A 13,957-nucleotide genomic window follows, 5' to 3' on the forward strand; every position below is an offset into this window, starting at 1 on the left:
TGGATTGTCTTTGAAAATCACCAAACAACTTCAAGTGATCCAAGTATGAGAGACATGTAGCTTGTATATTTAACATCTCAGCTCCAAGACCTGCATTGGTATCGGTTTATTTCAAGCTGCTGGTTACCAACTTTAAAGACCTTCCATGTTTCCAGGGTCAGGATATCTGTGGGACCACCTTCCCTGTGTGGTATTTGCTGTCATTTGAGATCTGGAAGAATAGGTTCTCTATAGATTGTGACTCTTTTTGGAAATGCCATCTGCAAGGATCCAATAGTTAAGCCTCAAGAGTTACTGCACCAATTCTCAGGAACAGAGTTTTCCAATATCAAACATGCCCCACTCCTATTAACCTTCTGTAATGCAACAAACACCTGATTGCTTCAGAATGATTTCAACATTTGAAAAGATGTTTTCCTTTTTAGAAACTGAAGGGTTATGAATTATGGCTGTTCCTCGATATTTGAGTATTCTGTGTAAATACTCAGTATTTGAGTATTCTATATCAGTGGTCCCCAACCCCCGGTCCGCGGACCGGTGCCGGGCCGTGGAGTACCTGGCACCGGGCCGCGCAGCAGCCGGGGGACATGAACGCTGCAGCGCAAAGGCTCCTGGGCCGTGCGCAAAAGCTCCTGGGCCGTGCGCAAAAGCTCCTGGGCCGTGTGCAAAGGCTCCAGGGAAGAGAGCCCCGCACAGGTACGCACGTGTGGCCCAAAGCTCCCACCCCTGCGCGCGCTCAGCGGGCCACGGTAAAATTATCAAAGGCTGATTGGTCCGCGGCGATAAAAAGGTTGGGGACCACTGTTCTATATTGTTACATCTTTGTTGTTGTTGTTTAGTTTTTAACCTTTTCTTAAATTGAAGGTTACCCACCCAGGTGGCTTTGTGCCTAAGGAAGAACTAGAAGAACTCTTGGTTTCTAGCCTGGTACCCTAACCACTACACCACTGGTTCGCTATACTATTATGTGCAGGATGAAAAAAATATTTTAAATGCTCTCAACTAAAAAAGCTTTCCAATTTTAGAAAAATCACTAATTATTAGCATACTGCTAATAGTAGTGGTAGCAAGAGCCTTCACAGTTTTGTTACGCTATATCTTTATTACATAATTAAAACTGTGTTGGCAACAGGGGTCTAGTCTACATTTAAAAAATTGCCAGTCCAGAGAAAAACATCATCCTTGCATAATTCTGTACCACAATTATTATTAATACAAAATATTTCTTCACATGCTTTGCTTCACTGGTACCTTCATTTTTGCACTATGATTTTTTTTAAAAAAACATATGACTTTGCCTACACCTTTTTGAATTGATTTATTTTTTCTCCCTTCCCTTTTCCAAAAGTACAATTAAAATACATGGAATAAAAAACAATACTGTTCTTCACACTATCTATAAAAAAAGAATGAGGAACTTGATGTCAGGATGTGGTTGAATCCAAAGATTTAGTAAGACTCAGGGAGGAAGTATTGACTTGAATTGCTGACAGCACATTCAACTGTAATGATTAATACGAAGACATTTTGGGAAGCCATAAATTTTGGTGCCCTTATATATTCAACATCAAACAAATAAAAGAAATAAATCTTACTTCATGCATTTCCCTCTTAATTATCAGGAGGCAAGGCATTATGCAAAAATAAAATACACACAAAAGCTAGTATGATTTGTGGAAAGAACATAAAGATGAGGGTTTCCAGTCATTCTCTCTTCTTAATCCAATGCAAAAAAAAAAAAAAAAAGCATACTGGGACTCATGTTTCATCCTTGACCTTGAAATCAAAAAAGTATAATGTGGAGTTATTCAGGAGTTATTTAAGAGTTATTCTGGTTGTCATCTCTTGTCTCAGTTAATTGTAAAGCCAAGATAATTGACACTGACTGGTCTAAGACCTAACGTGTAAGAGAACATGTTACAGAGCTTAGTGACATACTCTATTACACATTATTTACTCTTTCTCTCACAGATTTTACAACTGCTGTTGCATGTTTTTCACTATTTGGCACAATCCAACTGCAACAATTTTGTCTACAGTACTGCACCATAATTATATCATTACTAACTGTACCTTAATTCTAAGGCTTGATTAATAGAGTATGGGGAGTGGAATTTAAAAGGCTGGAATCTTTTCTGTCACTATAAAGGCCCATAGATTAAAGTTGATGTTCTATTGTGGATTGTTCCGTTCTGCATTGCATATGATTATAGTATAATACCGGTATAAACCAATGTATACAGAATAAAAATAATGGAATTATGCCTTTCTGTTTTTATATGGATAAAATAAAATAAACAACATGACTTAGTTGAAATGATGGTTTTGGGCATAAGGGGGGAGCCAAAGACTAAAAATTATAGAGATGTGCAAAGATTCAGATTCAAAAGGCAAAATGTAACTCAGAATGTACCTGGTCACACATGTATTTAAAGTGGCTGTATCTTTCCCTGGGCTCATGTACATGCCCTCTGCTGGTGGCACACAATTCCAAGAAAAAAATATTTTGGGTTTATAATGTTCTCAACACATTCACTGATGCTCCAAATCATGCTTTGCCTTTTGAATATATATAGAAAACAGTGTAATTACACAATAGTAATTATAGTGATTTTTAAGATCCCAAGGTGAAATGTTACGATCTTGATATTAATTGAATTTGCTTTTCTTCTTGTAGACTTATCATTACCAAACATCATTAAAACATCATCAAAGTACTGTCAATGTTAGCTAGATTGGCAAGCAAACATCTGCAAGAAAAACATGCAGCTCAATGAACCCTGCCATATCCTTGAGTCTTCAAAGCACTTCATTCATGTTATATGGTCTTTCCAGAACAATATTTATTGGTCCAGTATTGACTCTTGAGAGTATAAGAAATACTACTAAGATACATTACAGATAGGTAGCTGCATATGATTTATAGTTATCAGCTATGCTAATAAGAGAGGTAAAATTCAACACTATTACTTCCTGATTCACAGCACATTTTAGACTAGGAGTATAGTACTACTATATACTTTATGAATTGACTTATACCACACTTAAGAAGCACAAAAACATTTAATAATGTATATACTTGACCTTTATAGAAAAATAACATGGATTTCTTCAAAATTTCTTGCAGATTATCACATTTAACCCCGAGCTGCTCAAACTACTTCTTGAACATTTTAAAGTAAAAAAAACCACTTTTTTTAAAAAAAAAATTGCAATGTAGCTGAGAATAATACAGTCAAACCTCAGTGGGAATGAAACAAGAGACTCACCCATATAAATATAAAAAACATCTTAATGTTTAAATACAGAGTAGTTTACAGGGTAGCTTCCCAAGGGAAGTGGTGAAAGCCACATCACCAGAGACTTTTCCAGCTGGAAGTCTGTTCCTAAAGACTGATAGGAGTGAAAAACCACTGCTGAGTGAACTATACAGTCTGTTCCCAGTGAAGGTTTGAAAACACAAACATGAGTACAGTAAGCAGATAGTTGTGCTTTGTATGCATTCTAATCCACTATTTTTCAGCACATGCAAACTATATTCTGCAATACTGTAGTCTTCCACTATAAAGCTTTACTGGGTGCAACATATCCTGGGGAATATGGGGGAAGAGAAGGGGAAGTAGGAAAGAAAAGGAGAGGAAGAACGAAGGAAGTAGGAGGAGAAACAGGAAGGAAGAGAAGGGGAGGAGAAGAAGAGTAAAGGTAAAGGGTAAAAGAGCAGCCCCGAAAAAATAAAAATGAAAAATGAAAGTTAAAAGAAAAGATGAATGAAAAATTATGGAAATGACTGTACATGTAAATGTGTTTATAAAAAATAAAAATAAAAACTTTTTATAAAAAAAAGATGGCTAGGAATGGCTTGTTTTTCAAAACTTACTGAAGTAAAAACACTAGCATGAGGTTTTAACATGAGAGTTGAAGGAAACTGGAAACCTTAAAAAGAATGATTCCTTTTTAAAAAATTCTCTGAAGCTTATTATGCTACTCTTTGCAGAATATACGTTCCTGCTGAAGAGGGCTTTTGATTTGCTGGAATAAATCTGTACTTATTTTGTTCATTTCAGTTCCAATTCTTGATCCCTCCCCCCCCCCATTGGTTTATACTATTTGTGTCTCCATGTGAGTTACAGCACATGGGGTGTACCTGAAGAAGGAGGAAGTCCAGCCAGAAGAAATGATTTCTTCCCCTCCCCTCCACTTCTAATTCACTCGTCTATTGTTTCAATGACTGGACGAAAGTCCAATTTGAGCATTCAAATTAATTCCATTAAACTTAGTGGCCTGATTCACATACTTTGCTGAACTACAGTTTCTTAAATAATCCATAATCAATTGCTTTCATGTGCACAACAGGCTCAACCATAAATGATGGATGGCAAACCATTATGGCAAGGTTTGCACAACACATGAGGCTGAAACGAACAAGCCAAAATTACAGTTTAGTACAGTACGTGCAACTATCCAGTAGAGCTCGTTTCACAAAATATTTGTGTAGGATATCAGCACTAATACGATCCAACAGTGAACCAACTGCAGATGAAGTTATTTGAGATCAGTCGGAATCAATCGGAAAGGTTAATAATTGCTATTTTCAGCCCCCATTAATGCCAGTAGGAATTAAATGCAATTAATTCTCCACTTCAACCCTACCTATGAGGATCTATGCAAAAGACAAGACAGGCATTCCAAGTGAATGTCTATGGAGATTCTCAATCCTCCAGGTCATGGTTGACCACAAGGTGCTTTTTCAGGAGGCAACTGGACTTTCTGGTTTTTCTTTGAAGACGTTTCACTTCTCATCCAGAGCTGAACAAGCTCCTTGGATGAGAAGTGAAACGTCTTCAATGAAAAAACCAGAAAGTCCAGTTGCCACTTGAAAAAGCACCTTTGGGATTCCAAGTGAATGCAGAAATGCAACTGAACCGTTTTGTCCGCTGTTAACCCCACCATATACAGGTACAGCCCATCCTCGTTGCCCATGTAAAGGACACCCTCTCCCCCAAATCTGCTGTGACCGTGGTGGTGGGGAGGGGGCGGTTGTTCCCAGATGGGACAAAACATATACGGACGCTAGGAGTCTAAAACGACCCGACGTCGCATAATGGGTCTTTAATCAATGTAAAGAAAGCCCCCACGTTCCCAATTACAAGCGCACCGAGACTTCAGAAAGCGAAGTGGGGTTTGTTTTGGTTTGGTTTTAGCTTTAGAAACGGACGGCCACCGAATAAAATCCACCCCGCGGGAAGCTCGAGCGAGGAGGTGCAAGGAAGACAAGCAATCCCTCCCCCCGCATCTCCGCGCAGCCTTACCTGCACGTCAGGTACCACAATGGCGAGCAGAAGCGCTAGCCAGCAGCTCCGCGGAACTGCCATAGTCGGTGGAATCACCGAGGCTGGAGCCGAAAAGAAATTCCCGCCCGAGCCCAGGCACCGAGTTCTTCCCTGGCTCGAGTGCCAGCCCCGAGTGAAGAACAGAAGCGGGGAGGGAAAGCCCGCCTCCTCGGCTTTCGGCGGCCCACGCGGGCTTCCTGAGGGCTGCAGTGGCAGAGCTCGGGTGGGAGGGCGGAGGGCGGGGTTTTCCCCGTCAAGTGCCTTATAGATCAGGGGTCTCCAACTTTGGCAACTTTAAACCTGGAGGACTTCAACTCCCAGAATTCCCCAGCCAGCTTTGCTGGCTGGGGAATTCTGGGAGTTGAAGTCCTCCAGGCTTAAAGTTGCCAAGGTTGGAGACCCTTGCTATAGATGGATTTACTGCTCTGCCTCGTGAGCGGGAATACTTTGCTTCGCTAGCTGCTAGTTCCGACTGAGCTTTCCCTTCTTTCAAAATAAAAGAAAGGATACAAGGGAGTCCCCTACCGACGAGCATGATTGAGCCCGAATGTTTGTGTCGCTAAATGAGGCATTCGTTAAATGAGACTTTGCCCCATTTGACAACCTTTCTTGCCACAGGTGTGTTAAATGAAGCGCTGCAGGGCAGTGATGAAATCCAATTTTTTTTACTACTGGTTCTGTAGGCGTGGCTTGGGGAGTGGCTTGGTAGGCGTGGCAGGGGAAGGATACTGCAAAATCCCCATTCCCACCCCACTCTGGGGCCAGCCAGAGGTGGTATTTGCCAATTCTCCGAACTACTCAAAATTTCCGCTACTGGTTCTCCGAACTGCTCAAAATTTCCGCTACTGGTTCTTCAGAACCTGCTGGATTTCACCCCTGCTGCAGGGGTGTTAAGTTAGTAACATAGGTTGTTAAATAAAGCTGACTTTCCCATTGATTTTGCTTGTTGGAAGGTCACAAAAGGGGATCCCGTAACCCTGGGGTCTTCTTAAATAGGAGCCAGTTGCTAAATGTTTGAATTTTGATCACATGACCATTGATGCTGCAATGGTCGTAAGTATGGAAAATGGTATCAATCACTTTTTTTTCAGCGCTGTTGTAACTTCAAACTAACTAAACAAACTGTTGTAAGTTGAGGAGTACCTGTATGGCCACCATACATTCTGCAATTCCATTACTGCCCTTTGCCTTCCATTATTTTCCTTTCTGCCCTCCAATTCAGGACTGCCTCTGCCAATAAAATGGTAGATGCCAGCCTATTGTTAAGGAGTGACATTTATCTTTTGTTGATGAAGTCGACTAGTTGATGTTCTTTCTCAAACACAACAACAATTAAATGGTCTCTAGTAGTAAGTTGTCTCTGCATTATCTCCTGACCTGTTATACGAAGTAATTTTCTTTATTATTTCGGACCTTTGAAATATTTTTGTTGCTTTCCAGTTAGGGAAGGGTAAATGTGGCTTTTTTATGAGCACTAGTGATAAAGAAGAGGAAAGATAGTAATCTGAAATGTACTGTACGAAGGCATTAATGCCCTTTATTAGATAACTAAGAATCACAAATTATTTAAGGCAACTGTTGACTATATCCATGAGTGAGAGGATGAAGGTTCTGAGAGGGAGAATTTGCAGCTCATGTTGCAGTAATTTTTTCCACATGAAGACTTTTATTAATTAGTCTATATTCAGTGGATTATTAATGTTTCAAGCATATTCCATTTAGGTTGATAGCTATGCATGCACACACACAGAATATACATATTCAATTATTACAAATTGTTTAGGTTAGATGCTTCTTTTACAAGGCATATTAATTTATTTGGTACTTTGGATAGAGTATGAGCATTTTCTGACTCAGGCGACATCTGTTCTTCCAATGCAGTTCCCAGAATTGTAGTTTAGATAATGTTAATGTCTTCCTCTTTTTTACATACTCATATGATTCTGCAATTTAAACATATTAGTTGCTCAACCTTGATCCAGTCTGCTCATTTTGAACTAGAGATGTATACTCTTTTTTTTTTTTTAAATTACTGGCTCTGGACATTTTAATATTTTTCCATGTCTAATTTCAATATTCTAAAGAAGTATCCATAACCTTTGTACATTTTGCTTTACAATTAATTGTAATTAATTAAATTGTAATTGCAAATTGCCAATGAAAATCTTGGAGCTTTCTTAGTTTTGATCACAGAATCCATGCATGGAGTATGGTCACCTGTTGGAGTAAACCTATATCAAGAGGCTTTGGTCAGAGGTGGAATGAGGCCTGATTGAGATCAAGTTTTTGTAGTGTTTGCCCCAACAAATGTTCATACATGAGGACAGTGGGACAGGAATACTATGCAATCTTGGAGGTAGGCTAGTGTTATGGGTCAACTGCCTTAACATAGACTTCTGTGCCATGATTAATATGAATGGCCTCTGTTTTATCTTCTCCATATCAATGATTATATATTATTAATTGTACAATTATAAGTGTGCCTCTCAATATTCCCACAGAGAGTAGTATGATAGACGTGATATTGTTCAGGAAGTAACCTTGAGCAGAATTTAGATACCATTGAGGTACCATATGTAAAATATCTTAAGTATAAACTTGGCATTATAACAAACACTTGTTGGAAGAAATGTCCATCTGGGTTCAGTTCCAAGTGGGGAGAAAGACCCTGGAAACATGGAGACTGCTTGGAAAGATGGTTTAATGGTGGACAGGACCACATGGGTTTTTTGGGTCCTGGGCAAAATGCACACATGGGTGAGAACAAGAGAGAGATTTATACCCTCTGTTGGGCTTTGAACTTGCTTCCTGTTCCTGTGGCAAGAAATGTATCCTGATTGGTTGTCAGACTCCCATGCTTGGTTGAATCTTGCTGGGTGATGTACTCTTCCCAGGTACCATGTGGTGAGATGGGTAGAGGGCTAATCCTTTATGTCGTGAGGGTGAAGGTCTTTTATGTTGTAGATTAGCTCGCACAGCCTTTTGTTTTGTAAATAACAAAATTATCTGCTGGGGGCAGGGAGCTGGGGCTGAGTTTCTGTCTTAAGATTTCTATTTCTCTTTTAGGGGAAATATTCTGCCTTTTTAATATTTCCTAGAATACTTCATTCTTCTAGGAGAGGGATGGGTGCTAACTTCCTACACACTAATACCTTGATTTAAAAATAAAAATAAATTCTGACCAACAGAAGCCATTTAGTTCCAAAAAATGTTGAATTCTAAGATCTGACTACAACTTACATCATTTTGTTATTTTGTCCAATTGATTCTGATTTTCATAATACTTTTTGCTTTTCTTAAAGCAATGCACTTTTTTATTCAACAGCTTTACAGTATTAAATATAGCTTTTTCTGAGATATATGTGAAAATTATTCAAATCATTAAGGACTAAACAATATAATATGCGGAATAAAGCACCATTAATCTTGCATTTATTATTAAGCATATTATTTGGAAACAGCATTCTGTGGCTAAACTATATTCTATATCCTGTAAACTTCTGGAGAAATGTGACATAACAGTTGTTCGTTTTAATAGTTGTCGTAGGAAAAAGTATGTTTTACTGCCTTTTGCAGTTAAGTTTTTCTTCACTCATCAGTTTTTCAAATTGTGGGAAAAAGAAGGAAGTTATTTGAAAGCTTCAATTTACCATTTGATCATTCTTCCTATTTTTAGAGAAATCATAGCTACTGTTTTAAAATATTACCAAGTGCCTGTGACTATAAAATATGGGTGGCAAAGACCCTTGACATTTGAACTGTGGTTCCTTTTCCCAACTTTCAAGTATATTATTAGTATTATAAAATTAAATTGTATAATTATTACGAAAGTATTTTTGTTATAGATGTATTTTAACTTGTATTTTTGGATTTTAAATGTTAATAAAGGCTTATAGAAAATTAAATGTAAACTATCTTGCCTGCAAAATACTTTACTTGCTGAGCTTGTAAATATTAATGTAATTTTTCAGAGGCAAAATTATGTGAGAGTATTTTAAACAATTTTAAGAAAATATTTGTATGAAAACAATACTGGCATGCTGAAAAAATACTTTACCTCACGTACAGTGTTACATGGTCAAATTGGTGTTAACTCAACAACCATATAGATAGATTTTCTCCAGGGGGATCTATCTTGAACTGTCTTGGTCCTTCAGGTCTTCTATATAGGGTATCCATTGAGTTCATCCACCTTGCAGGTCATCTTTTTTCTTCTCTTTCCTTCCACTTTCCTCAGCATTGCACACTTTTCCAAAGTATAGATTTGCTTAATATGTGTAAAATATGATAATTTGATCCTGGTCATTGTGCCTCAAGTGAGGAAACTCTGAGTTGATGTTGTAGGAAGTTAGCACCCACCCCTTTCCTAGAGGAATGAAATATTTTGGGAAATATTAAAAAGGCAGAATATTATGTTTCTCTGAATGAGAAATGGAGAAGCATGCTTTAAAGCAGCTCCCACCTTCTTGCCCCCCCCCAACCTTTGTTAATGGGCCAGAGGCAGAAACTCAATCTTTGTCAATGGACCATCACAACACAATAGGATCCATCTGCAACACAATAGGGACAGAAACTCACCACATGGCACCTGGGAAGATTACATCAGCCAGCAAGGCTAGCTAAGACCCCCACTCCCTGGGAGTCTGACAACCAATTAGGATACTCTTTCTGGGCCCCAGGAAGTTCAAAGCCAGAGAGGGCATAAAACCCGGGGACTCACTGCATCTCACCCCTTTTCTGTTCAGGAACTCAAACCATGTGATCCTGTCCACCATTAAACCATCTTTCCAAGCAGTCTCCATGTTTCCAGTGTCTTTTTCCTCACTTGGAGCAGAGCCCAGAAGGATATTTCTTCCAACAATGTGTTCTATGATTCATTTCTTTATTTTCTTGGTTATCCATAATATACTCAGACGAGTCCTCCAACACCTACTATAAATTCAAATGTGTTTAATATTTTCCTTGTTTCTTTAAAGTCCTTTTTTTTTTCTGTAGTGTTACAAGGAAAAGTATTGCCTGCATAGTAATGACCTCCAAGGTCCATTCCAATTCTGTAATTCTATGTTATATTATCCGATTGTTCTAAGTATATACATAACCAGGTAAATTCTATTAAGTGCTAGTCTGCATTATATTTCTTGAACACAGTTTTCTCTTAATAGTTGATCCTAAAATGCAGATGCTATTTATCACTTCAGTGTCTTCATTTTCAAGTCTAAGGCTGGTTGCTGTAATATTTTATTTGTTAAATTTATTTGCCACCTATCTTACCATGAGGCTACTCCGGGCAGCTTACAACAATAAAAAGAAATGAATAAAGTATAAACAGAAGTAAAATAATAGAATAAAATAAACAATGAAAAGAACACGATAATACATCAACATGATAACAAAAAGATGGATGGGTGGAGAGCAGGAAGCCAGGAGCAAAAGGTGGGGGTGGAATCTGTCATCAATCCAGGAGCCACCTGTAGCATGGAATTCCCCCATCTGGTCTCCATGGCAACTGGCAGAATCAGGTCTTTAGACACTTGCTGAAGGACAGGAGGGAGGGGAAGAGCTTACCTTATATTAGAAATTACCTTATATTAGTTGCCGTTTGGTCTTTGTATTTAATCTTGGATTAACTTCTCACTCTGCTCCTTACTAAAGCTTGCAAATCCTTTACATTTTTCAGCTGTAATGCAGATTATTGATGTTTCTTCCTTCAGTTTGAAAACTGCACTCAAATTCTTCCAATCCAGCTTCCCTTAATATATACAACATTTTCCAGATATGTTGAATAAATTACTTTCCAGCCTTGTCTCACTCATTTGCCAATCTGGAGACAGTTACGCCACCATATTCTGTTTATTCTGTAGGCTTCCTGAGCTGTGTATACCTTTTACCATTGCCAGCTGCATACCGCAGTACTTAAATAAACCCTCTCATCTGTTTTAAAAATGCAAAATATTAATTTCTCCTCCAACTGCAGATAACTCATCTGTGAAATGAAATGTTGAGTGCTCCTTAAATATTTTTGCAATCTACTTTTGAATATCTGGTGTAAAAATGGCTTGATATTACATAACAGACACCATAACACTTAGAACACATATATTGTAACTTTAATTTGAACAGAAACGCTTAGGTATTAAACATTAACTAGAATAAATGTTTGCTCAGACTTTCCTCAATAGTCACACAGAACTTCAATAATTACAGTATGACTTTTGGCAGAAAAAAAATCACTTTGACATCCAGAAAGAAAATGCTATCCTAGGTAGAATATACCCTGCTTGAAAGACAGAGTTTCAATTTTATGCAGTACTGTTTACAAAGCCATATTTCAATCTTCTACCTACAGCAATGAACTAGCAGATGTTACTGAGTTATAAAGCCCTCGTCATGGTTATGGAAACTGCAGCTGCCTCACCTCACCTCTAACATGTCTGAACATTCTTTGTTTTCTTCTGTCTCTCATGTTGTTGCTGTGTGTGTCAGATGAAGTTGACTTAAGTTGGAGCTGCATTAAACTGTTCTTAGCTGTAAAAATAATGTTTTCCCCTTATCTCAACACCAGATTTGCTGTGGATACAAGCAACACAGTCCACCATTTTGTCAATGATAGTCAAATTACCTCTGGGGAGCAAAGCATGGATATGCTGGCACCCATTGACTTCATTAGGTTGGTGCAACGTTCGTTTTGCCTCTGATCTCTAGGCATGATATTCCAGGGCAGTCCTGCTTTGGTTATGGAAGGGAGCCAGTTCTTTCAAACTTAATCATCGTGTGCCTACTTATCTCTGCACCAATCTAGTGCTTAAGAGATCAACCTCTCTTTATCCTGCTTCACAGTACAACTTTCTATGTGTCTTCAGCTGATAAAATAATTAGGTGCTCCATCTACGCAGAACACTTGTGCAAAACCAGAGTTTTGACTGATGTCTAAGCCCACTTTAGCTACATGTCAAAACTTGCTTCCACACTAGCCCTACCTCTAGCCCATGTTGAAAAGAGGATTGATGTTTTCTCACCAGCTGGTTACTGTTTGGTGGGAGGGAGGAAAAGTAAATAAACCTAGAGGCATCCAGCAATGTCTATGAATGTGCCTTTTGCATCACAGAGACAGCATTATTTGCCAGTATGATCCCTGTGGTAGGGCAAGGAAGTATCAGTAGGGAAGCCATATTTATGCTGGAATAGTTTTCTCCTGGATCATGGAATGGTGGACAATACTTGAACTTGGTTTGGGGAAGAGCCTGTATAAGTTTATTTCTTTTCCATATACATAATTGACTTGACCTCTCCCCAAAGATCACTCGTGAAACTCCAAAAAACTACTTTCCATCTTTCCAATAATATGGTACAAAACTATGTGCCAGTGGGGGATTGGCATAAAATAAACTTCAACTATTTTAGATTTATCAAATGTATAGACTAATATGGCTCTTCAGTGTCTATTATGAAGCTGCTAGTGATTTGGAACATGTTATCAGTATGTTAATGAAAATCAACTTTTCTCTCTCCTTCCCATTTTAATTAGGAGGGTTTATGCTGGATTGGATGAGGACTCACAAGCAAAATTTAAATCTAACTGAAGTGTGACCAGCTCATTTGAAACCTGCGATTAGGAAGATGATGTATTAAAGTACCATTCTGTGCTCTGTGCTTTGATTTTCCTGGCACCAGGTACAATCCTACCTGGGATCCCTCACTTATTAATCTATGTCTTAGTATCCTTAGGATTTGATTCTATCCTGCATGGGATAGATGTAACTGATGCAGAACATATGTCAGATTTTTAAATGGGGTAGCTAAGTGGAATCATACACTATAATGATTGATCTTCATAGTGCTGCAGTGGCTACTTGTAAAGGAGTAGGGCGAATTTAAGCTATTGATTTTAAACTAAAGCTCTAGATACCTTGCTACTAAAGGACTAAAAAAATCTTGTTACTCTATATTCTCCAGTGATATTTGCTTGGCCAACAGTTAAGTAAAGCTGGCCTCTACATACTGCTTTTTCTTGGATCACAACTTATGAAACGTCCATGCATATTTAAAATAATAGCTGCTTCAGGATACTAGGCAATATTAGCAAAAATCCTGCCGTATTATGATGTACCTCTTAGATTGAAGTTGTTGCAGATAATATGCCTATCAAAAGTTCCAGAAAAGGTCACATATATTTGTCACTCTATGATATGCAAATATGTCATAACTATGCTATTTTTTAAAAAAATTGCAATAACATTACATTTATAGGCCATCCAACTCTTAGCGATCCATATTTAGGATTTTCCAGGTTGGAAATCCTGACATCTGAAGTATGTAAGAGATGTTTTCACTAATCGATTTGATGAACAGGCCAAAAAATTCTATCCCTCATTTGGCACAGTATGGTTGTTACTTCAGTGCTATGAATGAAAAGCTATAGTTAAATGCAATTAGGCAGTGGCTGCAAGGAGAAATTTCAGCAATCTTTATATTTTAAAAATATGTATTTATATAATGGACTGCATTATTTAGAAAAATGAAAAGGAATGTATGTTACATGAACATTAAATTCTCAAATATTAAATGTCAAACCCTCCAAACAAATGCCAAATCACTTAGAATTCCTTAAATAAACATCCAAAACAGGT

At 38.1% G+C, this 13,957-nt stretch overlaps 1 protein-coding gene across 1 annotated transcript in view; it reads right to left on the reverse strand.

Moving 5' to 3' along the window:
* Positions 1-5,372, reverse strand: part of TNFRSF11A (TNF receptor superfamily member 11a) — a 40,681-nt gene extending 35,309 nt beyond the window's left edge. The window contains exon 1 of the mRNA XM_070942563.1: positions 5,310-5,372. Within this exon, the coding sequence (XP_070798664.1) occupies positions 5,310-5,372 (63 nt within the window). The remainder of the gene's footprint in view (positions 1-5,309) is intronic.
* Between the last annotated feature and the right edge of the window lie 8,585 nt (positions 5,373-13,957).

Source organism: Pituophis catenifer, unplaced genomic scaffold (genome assembly GCF_029215685.1).
Source record: "Pituophis catenifer annectens isolate HBS135680 unplaced genomic scaffold, rPitCat1.0.hap2 SCAF_3, whole genome shotgun sequence".
In the NCBI taxonomy this organism is placed as follows: domain Eukaryota; kingdom Metazoa; phylum Chordata; class Lepidosauria; order Squamata; family Colubridae; genus Pituophis; species Pituophis catenifer.